Here is an 11,736-nt window from a genome sequence, read left to right on the forward strand (position 1 = left end):
TAGGTCCCCCAAGGAAACTTAAAAGCACCAAACCAACAACAACAGCCAAACAAACAGGCGGGGAGGAAAAGAAACTTGCAGGCAACTCGATCCAATTAATAAATGCTTAATTGAATTAGTGTCACCTCTGTCAGCCAATAGCAAAGTCCCCCAGCCATGGGGCTGCGAAGCCCCTCCCTGGCAGCACGCATATAAGCAGCCAGCGACAGCTCGTAAGTTTCCAAGCAGTCAAGTAGGCCTAGGGTTTAGCACTGGGGAGCCAACAGAGAGAAGCTGGCTAGTTGCTAAATGGGAACTCAGAGCTGAGTCCTCTTCTCTGGTGTGAGTGTAGGGGGTCCTGGAAGCTAGACAAGGAAAGACGGAAGGAAAAGGAAACGCTGCTTGCTCAGTTTCCATCACCCACCTACAAGCTGGGGTTTGTTCCCTTGCAGAAAGGACGCTGGATTCGGGGCGCGCGCTGAAGCCGCCCCGCAGGTCCCCAGGTGGGTAGCCCGGGCGAGGGAGGAAGGGAACGTTACCTTCCCCTCGGAAGAGGGCGCTGGCTCCCCCCAGCCGGCCTTTATAACCAGGCCGCGGGAGGCGAGGAGGCAGCCGGCAGCCGTCTGCGAATCGCAAAAGCATGCAGTTAGGAGAGCAACTCCTGGTGAGCTCCGTGAACCTGCCGGGCGCGCACTTCTACTCGCTGGAGAGTGCGCGAGGTGGCGGAGCAGGCGGAGGTGGGGGAGGTGGCGGGAACGTCAGCCTCCTCCCCGGTGCTGCTCCCTCGCCCCAGAGACTGGACTTAGACAAAGCGTCCAAGAAGTTTCCGGGCAATCTCCCGTGCCAGGCGGGTAGCGCAGAACCCACAGGCGCCGGCGCGGGGCCCCCCGCGGCCATGCTCAGTGACGCAGACGCCGGGGACACCTTTGGCAACGCCTCGGCTGTGGCCAAGCCCGGTCCCCCGGACGGCCGCAAGGGTTCCCCGTGCGCCGAGGAGGAGCTGCCCTCCGCCGCCAGCGCGGCGGCCAGCGCGCGCTACTCCATGGACAGCCTGAGCTCCGAGCGCTACTACCTCCCGTCGCCGGGACCGCAAGGCTCCGAGCTCGCCGCGCCCTGCTCGCTCTTCCAGTACCAGGCGGCGGCCGGAGCAGCCCACGGATCAGTGTACCCCGCGTCCAATGGCGCGCGCTACCCCTACGGCTCCATGCTGCCCCCCGGTGGATTCCCCGCCTCCGTGTGCCCGCCCGCAAGGGCGCAGTACGGCCCCGCCGCAGGCTCGGGGACCGGTGCCAGTGGCAGCGGCGGCGGGGCTGGCGGTCCTGGCGCCTATCCCTACGGCCAGGGCTCTCCTCTCTACGGGCCGTACGCAGGAGCAGCAGCAGCCGGATCTTGCGGAGGATTGGGAGGCCTCGGGGTGCCCGGTTCCGGCTTCCGCGCCCACGTCTACCTGTGCAACCGGCCCCTATGGCTCAAATTCCATCGTCACCAAACTGAGATGATCATCACCAAACAGGGCAGGTGAGCACAGTGCCGGGTTGAGGAAGTTATGCCCGCTCTTTGCGTCCTATGCTTGGAGTGTTTAAATGCACGCCATACGGGGGACACCGCATCTCCAAAGTCGCGCCCCTTTCCATTCGCACGCACACCTGTGGCTTGGGCCGGCTGCCAAAGTTACTCTCTCTTCTAGTCACCCTCCCTGGGATTGACAGGGAGGAGGCAGAGATGGAAATGGATGGAATGGACCCTTGAAGGTGGATCTACAGGAGCCACTGGCTCCTGGGTTTGCAGCTTGCAATTTACAGCTTGCAGGCGAGGACATGGGGGGGGGGAGGTTGGAGCTGAGCTGCGGCCTGAAATGCAGTTGTTTCAGGCTCCATGCTCTTTGTTGGGCGCTTCTGTGAGAAGAGCAGAAGAAGTTGAGTTTGAGCTGGTGGGTGGGTAGATTTTTTTGACGCCAGATGATGGGGGGTTTGCGGGGAACCTACAAGAAAATTCTGGTACACCTTCAAACTGCCAACAGCTACTTTTGGAGGAACGGAGGAGTGGGTGCTGGGAGACAGGAACTCAAAAGTGTGTGTGTGTGTGTGTGTGTGTGTGTGTGTGTGTGTGTGTGCGCGCGCGCGCGCGCGCTCGCTCGCATGTAAGTGGGCACGCGCCTGCTTAATGTTTTGTGTTACCTGTGTCCTTAAAAATAATTTTTGATATCTCAGTAAGAAAACGAGTAAGATTCTGAAAGACCAGGGAGTTTTGAGTGGATGGAGGTCTCAGAAGCATATGAATTAAGGGAAATACTGATTTGGAGGCTGTTTCAAAAATTGTTAATTCAAAACCGTTTTCGTAGTTTCCGGCCATAGCACCTATTCGTTGTTGTTGTTTTGTTTACTGCAGTCTTCTATTGTGTGTCCAGGGGCGGCAGGGCGTGTCGTGAGCGTTCCTACTGAAATCATCTCCTCTGGTTCTGTTCTTGGCACACAGGCGCATGTTTCCTTTCTTGAGCTTCAACATAAACGGACTCAATCCCACCGCCCACTACAACGTGTTCGTGGAGGTGGTTCTGGCCGACCCTAACCACTGGCGCTTCCAAGGGGGCAAGTGGGTGACCTGTGGCAAAGCCGACAATAACATGCAGGGTGAGGAGAGAGGAGGCCTGGGCCGGGAAGGAACCGGAGCCCCAGTCCTGGACCAGTCACATTTCAATAACCAAGCACCTCACCCAGAGCCTGGGGCCTGGAGATGTTAGCATGAGTCGCCTTGTGTCGAAGAGAAATTTGCTCCGTCGTTTCTCTTGCTTCCTATTATATATCAACCCTTCACCTTGACCCTACCGGGCTGTGTTTGAGAAATAAATAGTCCAATGAGGTTCTGAGTTTGGGGGAAAGCTCCTGGTGTTTTCCTATTCTCTTGAGAAAGCCGGGGCCTCCTCTAACTTAATCTATGAAAGTAAATATTCAATGAGCCACATCCCGTCCCTCTTTTGAAGGCTTCGGATTAACATTCGGGAGCCATCTCTGTTTTCAGTTTGGAGAGGCCGGTGATAGCAGTGCCTTGATTAAGAAAGGCTGGAAGCACCCTGGCCCTGGAGGGGGTGCCTGGAGTCCCGCTGTGATCCAGGGATTTCTGGAAGCAGGTCTCAGACCTGCTGCTGCAAACCCAGGCCTAACAAACAGACCTCCACCCCAACCCCGCACTCAACAGTCCTGTTTGTGTACGCGCTTATGTTTCCTTTCGGTTTTCCTCTTAGGCAACAAAATGTACGTTCACCCGGAATCTCCTAACACTGGTTCCCACTGGATGAGGCAGGAGATTTCCTTTGGGAAGTTAAAACTCACTAATAACAAAGGAGCAAGCAGCAACAACACACAGGTAGAGACAGGAAGAGTGGGGATCTTCCGCCTGGGGCCCCTTGGAGAGAGAGCCATACTTTTGTTCCTGTGTTTAGTTAAGTGTTTGCAGTTATGGCTCCAGCTCACTTTTAATAAATTTATTTACCTTTGTTACTATTATAGTTTCTTACTATTAGGCATAGAAATGTAATTTGGGGGGACTTGGAACCAAGAGGAAAGAGTGTTTATTAAATACACATAAACTCAGTTTTTGTTTCGAGTGGGTTTTTTGTTTATTTTGAGGAGTGGGACCTGTATATGTAGCCCAGGCTAGCCTTGAACTACTGATCCTCCTACCTCCCAGGTTAGATGGTGGTATTATGAGTGTATCCCACCACTCCAGGTTCAGCATTGGAACTTGAAGTTGCAAAAGTGTTAATGCCAAGAATCTTAAAAATGATAACAAAAAACTCAGCTCTATTTCAAGAAGCGGCGAGGACCTTGCTATTCAGTGTTGTGAAGAACACATCCTTTGAGGTTTTCCCGCATATAACACAAAAGGGGGGGAGTCTGCTAATTTCCGTAGTGGGCAAGCCGAAGTCCCATTTCACAATACACAATTTGTTAAAGTCTCTCTTTGGCTCCGTTTCCAGATGATAGTGCTGCAGTCTTTGCACAAATACCAACCACGACTGCACATTGTGGAAGTGACCGAGGATGGTGTAGAGGATCTGAATGAGCCTTCCAAGACCCAGACCTTCACCTTCTCAGAAACACAGTTCATCGCCGTGACCGCCTACCAAAACACCGACGTGAGTGTCCCAGGCTTGGCAGGAGCCTCTCAGGCTAGGTCTGTCCAGATAAAGCCCTCAGTTACTATCCTTCTCCTCTCTCTAGATTACGCAGCTAAAGATTGACCATAACCCTTTCGCCAAAGGCTTCCGGGACAACTACGATTCGTAAGTACTGCTCTCCCCCGTACTCACAAGGTCGTCTTTTAAAAGACTGTCTGTCTCCCGTCCCAGGCTGCCTGCAAGTAAAGATGAACTTGAACTTATGATGGTCTTACCTCCATCTCCTTAGTGCCGAGCTCACAAGCATGGGCTACCACACCCAGGCTTCGAGTGTGCTAGACAACCATTCTCTCAATTGAGCTTCATCTTCAAGCCCATTTCCTGCGTCATCTTTGAACAGGAAATGAGTCATCATTTTCCTGAGGACATATTTAGTATGACATTTTATATCTGGGATTTTTTTTTACCTATTTTCATGTTTGTTTTTGCTGATATACACAAACACAGCACACAGCACACACTGGGTATTAAACTCAGGTCTTTGTACATGCAAGGTAAACATTCTACCATTGAGCTATATCCCCAGACCTATTTTTGCATATATTGGCCTTAAGCAATCTTGCTTTACTTATTTGTGCCCATTTTTTTAATTTGATCCAACTATTTTTTTAAAACACTATTTCTAATGAAGTATGTTTGTGTCTGTGTGTGAGTATGTACTCATGAATTGGGTGCCAGCAGGCCAGAGGTGTCAGATCCCATAGAGCTGGAGTTACAGGTGGTTGTCAGCCCCTTGACGTGTGTGCTTCCAACCAAACTCAGCCTTCAACTCCTGCTCCAACATTGAAAAGACTCCCTAGCAGATTTCCCCCTTCTCGTGTTATATGAGGAAAAGTCTGGAAGGTCGCTGTTTTCACCACACCGAATAGCAAGGCCCTGCATTTGAAATAGCATTGAGTTGTGGGGCTGCCTCATGGCATCCTGTCCATCACATTGACAAGAGGGGGTGTACGACTGAGCACTTGTAAAAGTAGATTTCCTCATTTGTTTATTTGGCGGTAGAGGCTCATGTAGCTCAGGCTGGCCTCAAACTCAAACTGGCTGTGTAGCTTCCATGGCCTTTTACTTCTGACTTCCTGTGCTGGGACTGCAGGCCTGGCACTAGCCCTGGTGTGTATAGATCAGGCCACGGAACCCAGGCCTTCCTGCTGGCAAGGCCAGCCCTCCACAAAAGGGTCTCTAGCCACAGATCTGACCACTAGGAGGAAAGTTCCTGTTAAGGAGTGGGAGTTCCACTGTAGTCTCTTGTGGAACACACCAGCCCGCTCAGCCCATGCAGTTGAGAACAAGGCTCTAGTTTCTGGGAGATAGTTTGTTTGGGGCTAACACAGGTTGTTGTTTTTTTTTTTTAAGTGTCTCTCTTTATATTGTAGCATGTACACCGCTTCAGAAAATGACAGGTTAACTCCATCTCCCACGGATTCTCCTAGATCCCATCAGATTGTCCCTGGAGGTCGGTACGGCGTTCAAAACTTCTTCCCGGAGCCCTTTGTCAACACGTTACCTCAAGCCCGATATTATAATGGTGAGAGAACCGTGCCACAGACCAACGGCCTCCTTTCACCCCAACAGAGCGAAGAGGTGACCAACCCTCCCCAGCGGTGGCTTGTCACGCCTGTCCAGCAACCTGTGACCAACAAGCTAGACATCAGTTCCTATGAATCTGAATACACTTCCAGTACCTTGCTCCCGTATGGTATTAAGTCCTTGCCCCTCCAGACATCTCATGCCCTGGGGTATTACCCTGACCCAACCTTCCCTGCAATGGCAGGGTGGGGAGGCCGAGGCGCTTATCAGAGGAAGATGGCAGCTGGCCTACCATGGACATCCAGAATGAGCCCCCCTGTGTTCCCAGAAGACCAGCTTGCCAAGGAAAAAGTCAAAGAAGAAATTAGCTCCTCCTGGATAGAAACCCCCCCTTCCATCAAGTCTCTAGACTCCAACGATTCAGGGGTGTACGGCAGTGCTTGCAAGAGAAAGCGCTTGTCCCCTAGCACCTCCAGCAATGGAAACTCGCCCCCTGTCAAGTGTGAGGATGTGACCCCTGAAGAGTACAGTAAAGACGCCTCGAAAGGCATGGGGGCATATTACGCTTTCTACACAACTCCCTGAAGAGCTGTTTTAACCCCCAGTGTTTTCCAGGTGGACCTGGTGGTGTTCCTGTTGTTTTCTTTACCTAGGTGACCAAAAAGACTTTTCCCCTCCACCTTTGCTGTCTCCTGTTTTGTGCAGTTCTCTGAGAGAAGGTGCCAAAGCTTTGCCGTAGCTGCAGGTAACGAACTGAAGCAAACCTAGCATTTTTCTTTTTTACCCTTTGTAAAATAAAGTTAATGGAGGACTCAGAAGTGTTTTAAAATTCAGAGGTTGTTCAAAGTGCTGGATTTATTTATGGGAAACAAACATTCAAGAAAAGGCTGTGAAACTGAGTGCCAGATGCTATCCAGTGAGTTTCAAAAGCAAAAAGCAAGCAAAAGTCTTTAGCTCTCATTTCTACTTGTAAATCTTTAAGCAAACAGCAGCCCAGAGTGTTAAGGTATTTTTGCTTCAGGAAAAGAAGGGCTGGGCCTTGAGTTTCAAAAGTGGGCTCTTCATGGCTATCTTCTGCCAGTGGCTGAAGAGTCTGGGCTTGAGAGTCAAGGAAGGGAAACCTAATGGAAAGTGGCTAGCTAGTCTTGGCTGCCTGTAGCCCCTTACGGGATTTTGGGATAAACCATTTGCCATAGGGATGGATGGCCCTGTGTTGCGGGATGAAACCAGGGGGATCAGAGAGAAAGGGAGAATTTAATTGTACAGTTGTGTGTTTAGACACCGTAGAGTACTCTGGAATATATTGTACAAATTGAGCTGCTTAGGTATCAGAGATAAACTAATGTAAACTTGGTGCCTAGGCTTTGTAAAGAATTTGCAGGGTTGAGCGGAGCCTCAGTAGCTCCGCTATTCTGTCTACTTAGTTATGTACTGCCTCTGTATTCACTTCAACCACACTTAAGAAAAAAAAAAAACCTGTTTAATCCTCTTTCCTTGGTCATCCCTACTTTGCCTTTCAGTAAATGTGAAGAAATTGCAGTCTGATGCCACAGTTCCTATAGACTTTTTAGAGACTCTGGATTTTTATGTACAGTTGTAAGTCATTTTTAATAAATGTGGTTCAATGAGGGAACGGATACAGCTCTGTCTTCTGTGCTATGGATTTTATGCATCTAATTTTGTTTCCTTCTGCCCTTTTTCAGAGTGAACAGTCTCTTACACATTACACACATACACACACCAAACTGGTATCTTTTAACTAGGTACTGTGGTCCTGAGGAGTGGGCAGGGGGTACTTCTTTTTAATCCCTCCCATCCCCACCCCCACTCCAAAGATGAATGGGATCTACTTCCTTGCCCCACTAGGAAGTGTGGACAATGGATGTTGGCTGGGGAGGGGGTGGGTTGGGGAGGGAGTGTTTGCCCTGGAGACGTAAGATTGCACTCTGCAGGTTTAATTCTAGCTCCCCACCCTCGGCCCCTGACCTTAGTCATTTAGTTCTTTTCCTTGGTTTACTTTAGGCTACCGGTTCCTAGACCCACTTAAGCTCCCTGGGAACCCCCGCGGCCATTCGAGCGCCTAAGAGTTCCGGGTCCTTTCAGTACCGCAGGGCGCGATGTTCGCTAACCCCAAGCCTTGCGCCCATCTGCGGTTTTCCGCGATTGGTGCAGCTGTTGTCCTCGGTTGCCTTACCCTCAGCTAAATTTCATCCTCGACTCAGGGCTAGTACGCAGGCTAGCGCTGGGTGCGGCGATCACGGAGTATTCCACTCGTCTCGTGCACTGCTGTTCTGCAAACAGCATCTGGACAGCGGCGCATCTCCTCGCTCGAAGCTCCGCTTTAGTTACTTAACTGCGGGTGACGAAGCCCCCCAACCCCCAGGCCCTCGCTGAACCCTAGATGTGCGGCAGACCAGGCCGTTAGAAAGAGAGGGTCCTCCCCGCCCCCTGCCAGACGTCCCACCGGGTTATCTGCAGACGGCTTAAAACCCAGCTTGCAAACCCTTGGAACCCCCTTCTCACCCTGGGGTAAAGGTCTGGCTGGGAGGGTCATTCTAACTGCAGAGCGCGGAAATGCAGCTGCTAAGAGGATTAGCTGTGGGGAGGCAAGCAATCAGTCGGACCCTCCTCCCCTTCTGCGCCCAATTAAGGCGGCAAGAAGATGTACCTGAACTGTGGGTCTCTCATGTCCTCCAAACTTCTGGGGCCAGAGCCCTCCCTGCACCGCCATTAACTTGGGGACCTGCTAGCTCCACATTCCCAAGATTGCCTGCTCAAGACTCTTTATCAAAGCCGCCCCGACTGTTACCGGAGTGTCAGGTGTGTGTATGTGTGTACTTTCTGGAGATTTTTTTTTTAAATGTATGTCTGTGGGCAGCAGATTTGAGACAGAGACAGAGACAGAGACAGACAGAGAGACAGAGAGGGAGGGAGGAGAGAAAAGCATAGTTAGCCCAACCTAGTCAGAACCAACGTCCAACGGTTGGGTATCTGGAATATCAAACGATGCTCTGCCGTTTCTGTCCTCTAGAAAAACCCGAAAATGCTAATCACACGCCGGGATAAAGAGACCTCTGGCCTAGTCTATTTCAAGTCTTGTATATTTTTGCACCGTACAGTAAAAAGAATCTAGTACTTGTGAAAAGTCCCTCACAGTGTTTAATAGAAACGTAAATGGCTGAGTGGCCCCAATTAACACCTTGTGATAAGGCATTCCTAAGATGGAGTGTCAGACACCAAATTGTGAAGAGATGTATCTAATTAATCCTCCTAGGATGACACCGATAAACAAGACTCCATTTAAATAAAGATCAAGGGCTAGGAGCCGGGTCGGCATGTTTACCTTCCCAACCCTGGCCCTGCGCACCTTTGCGCCGGCGCAGGCCTCTCCCCCTCGCAAGGCGGAGACACAAGCGTAGGGGGTCTGCTGACTCGCCCAAGTTCGCTTGACCTCAGGTCTTGCCACAAACAAAACCGCTTAAACAAACTACAACGAAAGAGAAAAAATCGTCACAAAAGCAAAAAACGATTCGTGGTTGGAAATATCTCTTCATCGCCAAACTGTCTGGTTTTCGAGATAAAAAGGATAAAAAGCAAGCCAACAATACCCGTATTAATTAACTTTTTGCTTTGGAGGAAATTTGGAACAGGACCTTCCTCCGTCCTGCTGCGGGTTCCTTCTCAGTGGGTGCAGTTTTTCTCTACTGTGGTGCGAAAGCCAAGAATTGCTGGGATGGGCGGGGGCGGGGGGTTATAGCTACCCTGAGCGTGGTAGGGAACTTCCGATGCCTGGAAGGAAAACTGGGAAAGGCGGCAAAAAGCCTAAAAGAATTTAAGGGCCGAGGAGAAAGCTGCTCCTTAGTTGGTCTTCGTCTTGACTGGTGTTAAGGCTGCGGTTGAAGCCGGGTTACTGCTGTAATTTATGCCCCAAACCTCAAGGGATGCTGAGGCCCCGAATTTCTGTTCGTCCCACCCAGTTTCCCTCCTTTCTAATTAAGCTTAAAGCCCAAATAAAGAAGGCAGGCTCTCGGGCTTTCTCGAATTGGGGTGGGGGTGGGGTTTGAGAGAAGAGATCAGAGAGAGAGAGAGAGAGAGAGAGAGAGAGAGAGAGAGAGAGAGAGAAGAGATGGGGTTGTGGGGGGATGAGTCCCTGCAAGTGTCATGGAAATGCTGGCGAATGAAAACATTCCCGATATTCTGCCACCGGTAGGGACAAGAAAATCCTGGCATTTTACGCTTTTGCACGTTTCTTCCTTCTGCTCCCCGGGATGTGTCACCGACTGACTGTCCTCTGCTCCGCTGCGCCCGGATTTCAAAAATTCCGCTTTCACCCGGTAAAAATTTCTGAACAACCAGGGGACTTCTAAAATAGCAATTTAAAGAGGAGGAAGGGGAGGAGGGAGAGAAGAAGGAAAAGGAAGAAGAAGAAGAAGAAGAAGAAGAAGAAGAAGAAGAAGAAGAAGAAGAAGAAGAAGAAGAAGAAAGAAAGAAAGAAAGAAAGAAAGAAAGAAAGAAAGAAAGAAAGAAAGAGAAAAATCCAACCTGTGTTATTTGCATCCTAAGGAACCCTTCCGTAACCCCATGCCCACCCCCGAGGCCTCAAGTTTGGATTTTCAGACAAATTCGGCAGGTCAGCCTTGTCCTCCAAGTCAAGAGACCGTTCCACCTGCTGCTGTCTGTTCGGGTAGCCGGATCCCTTCCCGCCTTCGCAGAGGCCTGCACCGCGCGCTCCGGGTTTGGACCTCGGCTCGCCTAAGCGAACCCTGGGTGGGCTTCATTTCCCCACCGCTGAAGCTGGGGCGATTCCGGTCGGCAAGTGTGAAGTGGCGGGAACAGTCTCTTCGCTTTGCTTTCACCTTTTCTTTCTTTCGTTTTTTTTCCCCTGTCTTTCTATCTTTCTTTTTTATTTTATCTTATTTTATTTTGGGGTCTTGTTTTTTTGAGTTTGAGACAGGGCCTCAAGCAGCCCAGGTTGCACTTTAACTCAGCTGTGTAGCTGAGGATGACTTTGAACTCCTGATCGTCCTGCTTCTCCTGTCTCTCAGGTTTTGATACAGGGTCTCACACTAGAACACCGGCTGTCCTCAAACTCAGGGTAATCCTCCTGCCTCACTTCCGAATACTGGTGAGCCACAGGGTTGAGCAATCTGGAGGGACACAACCCTTCGTCCTGGTCATCCTATGCATAGAACGCCAGCATGCAGCCTTCAAAGGGAAGAGTTGTCCCCCATAGTGTCCCGCGTCAGAGGGAGTTCTGCCGCGGTGTCCGCCCAGATCGCTCCTTATTTTAGACTGCACCCTCACCTCTACGCCTTTCAAACACTAAAAACGTGCGTTTACAAAGCCGGGTGTCCGGGTGTGGCTGACTTTGCCAAGCGAGAGGCCTGGGCTGCTCTGCTTCCAGCCGCGGTTGCCCTCCGCCATCTGGTGGCCGTCGCGAGTAACGCTTTCCCCGTGGAACAGGACTTCTTCCTGCGGGCCCAGGTCTGAGTCTGCTTCTCTGTGTATCTATGTCGTTATGCAGCACGAGCGTAAGGTGTCTTTGTTCATGTCCACCTTACAGTAGCTTCTTGGTGTAGAAGGAGCCCAGGACTTAGACTCTAAGACCAACTTTCCTGGCTGCACTATCCGTTTCCTCACCTACAGCCCCAAGTGAGGAGGAAAAAAAAAAGAGATTATAAAACTAACTGTTTTATAGAATGGTATTGTTAAATATTAGCTTTTGAGGGTTTTGTTTGTTTGTTTGTCTGGTTTTTGTTATGATTTTTTGAGACAGGGTTTCTTGTGTAGTCCTGGCTGTCCTGGAACCCATCTGTAGACCCCAGGCTGGCCTTGAACTCAGTGATTGCCCCTGCCTCTGCTTCCTGAATGCTGGGATTAAAGGCCAGGATTCATGCCCGGCTTTAATGACTAGTTTTATTTATAGCAGAAGTCATTACTGCAGGTTAACTGTAACGAGTCTCACTGTGACATTTCCATACATACATCATATGCTAGGCTTTGGTCATACCCACTCTCCTGTCCTCTCTCCCGCCCTCTCTCCTGCTCACACA

The 11,736-nt window shown here is 50.6% G+C and overlaps 1 protein-coding gene across 2 annotated transcripts; it reads left to right on the forward strand.

Moving 5' to 3' along the window:
• The first annotated feature begins 244 nt into the window (after positions 1–244).
• On the forward strand, positions 245–7,324 carry Eomes (eomesodermin). Of its 2 annotated transcripts, none has more exons than XM_005348069.3 (6): positions 245–1,497; positions 2,455–2,609; positions 3,221–3,342; positions 3,956–4,114; positions 4,200–4,261; positions 5,530–7,324. In XM_005348069.3, exons 1-6 carry the CDS (start codon positions 620–622, stop codon positions 6,266–6,268), a joined length of 2,115 nt encoding a protein of 704 aa, XP_005348126.1. In that variant the 5' UTR covers positions 245–619; the 3' UTR covers positions 6,269–7,324. The 2 variants fall into 2 exon arrangements, with proteins under 2 accessions (XP_005348126.1, XP_005348127.1); XM_005348070.2 differs by having other exon boundaries at positions 5,587–7,324.
• Positions 7,325–11,736: the final 4,412 nt, after the last annotated feature.

Source organism: Microtus ochrogaster, chromosome 5, assembly GCF_000317375.1.
Source record: "Microtus ochrogaster isolate Prairie Vole_2 chromosome 5, MicOch1.0, whole genome shotgun sequence".
NCBI classification, from domain to species: Eukaryota; Metazoa; Chordata; class Mammalia; order Rodentia; family Cricetidae; genus Microtus; species Microtus ochrogaster.

Coding starts and splice junctions, on each gene's coding strand:
- Eomes (XM_005348069.3), top strand. CDS start 620: ATGCAGTTAGGAGAGCAACTCCTGGTGAGCTCCGTGAACCTGCCGGGC. Junction 2,610..3,220: donor AGCCGACAATAACATGCAGG/GTGAGGAGAGAG, acceptor TTTTCCTCTTAG/GCAACAAAATGTACGTTCAC. Junction 4,262..5,529: donor TTCCGGGACAACTACGATTC/GTAAGTACTGCT, acceptor TTTATATTGTAG/CATGTACACCGCTTCAGAAA.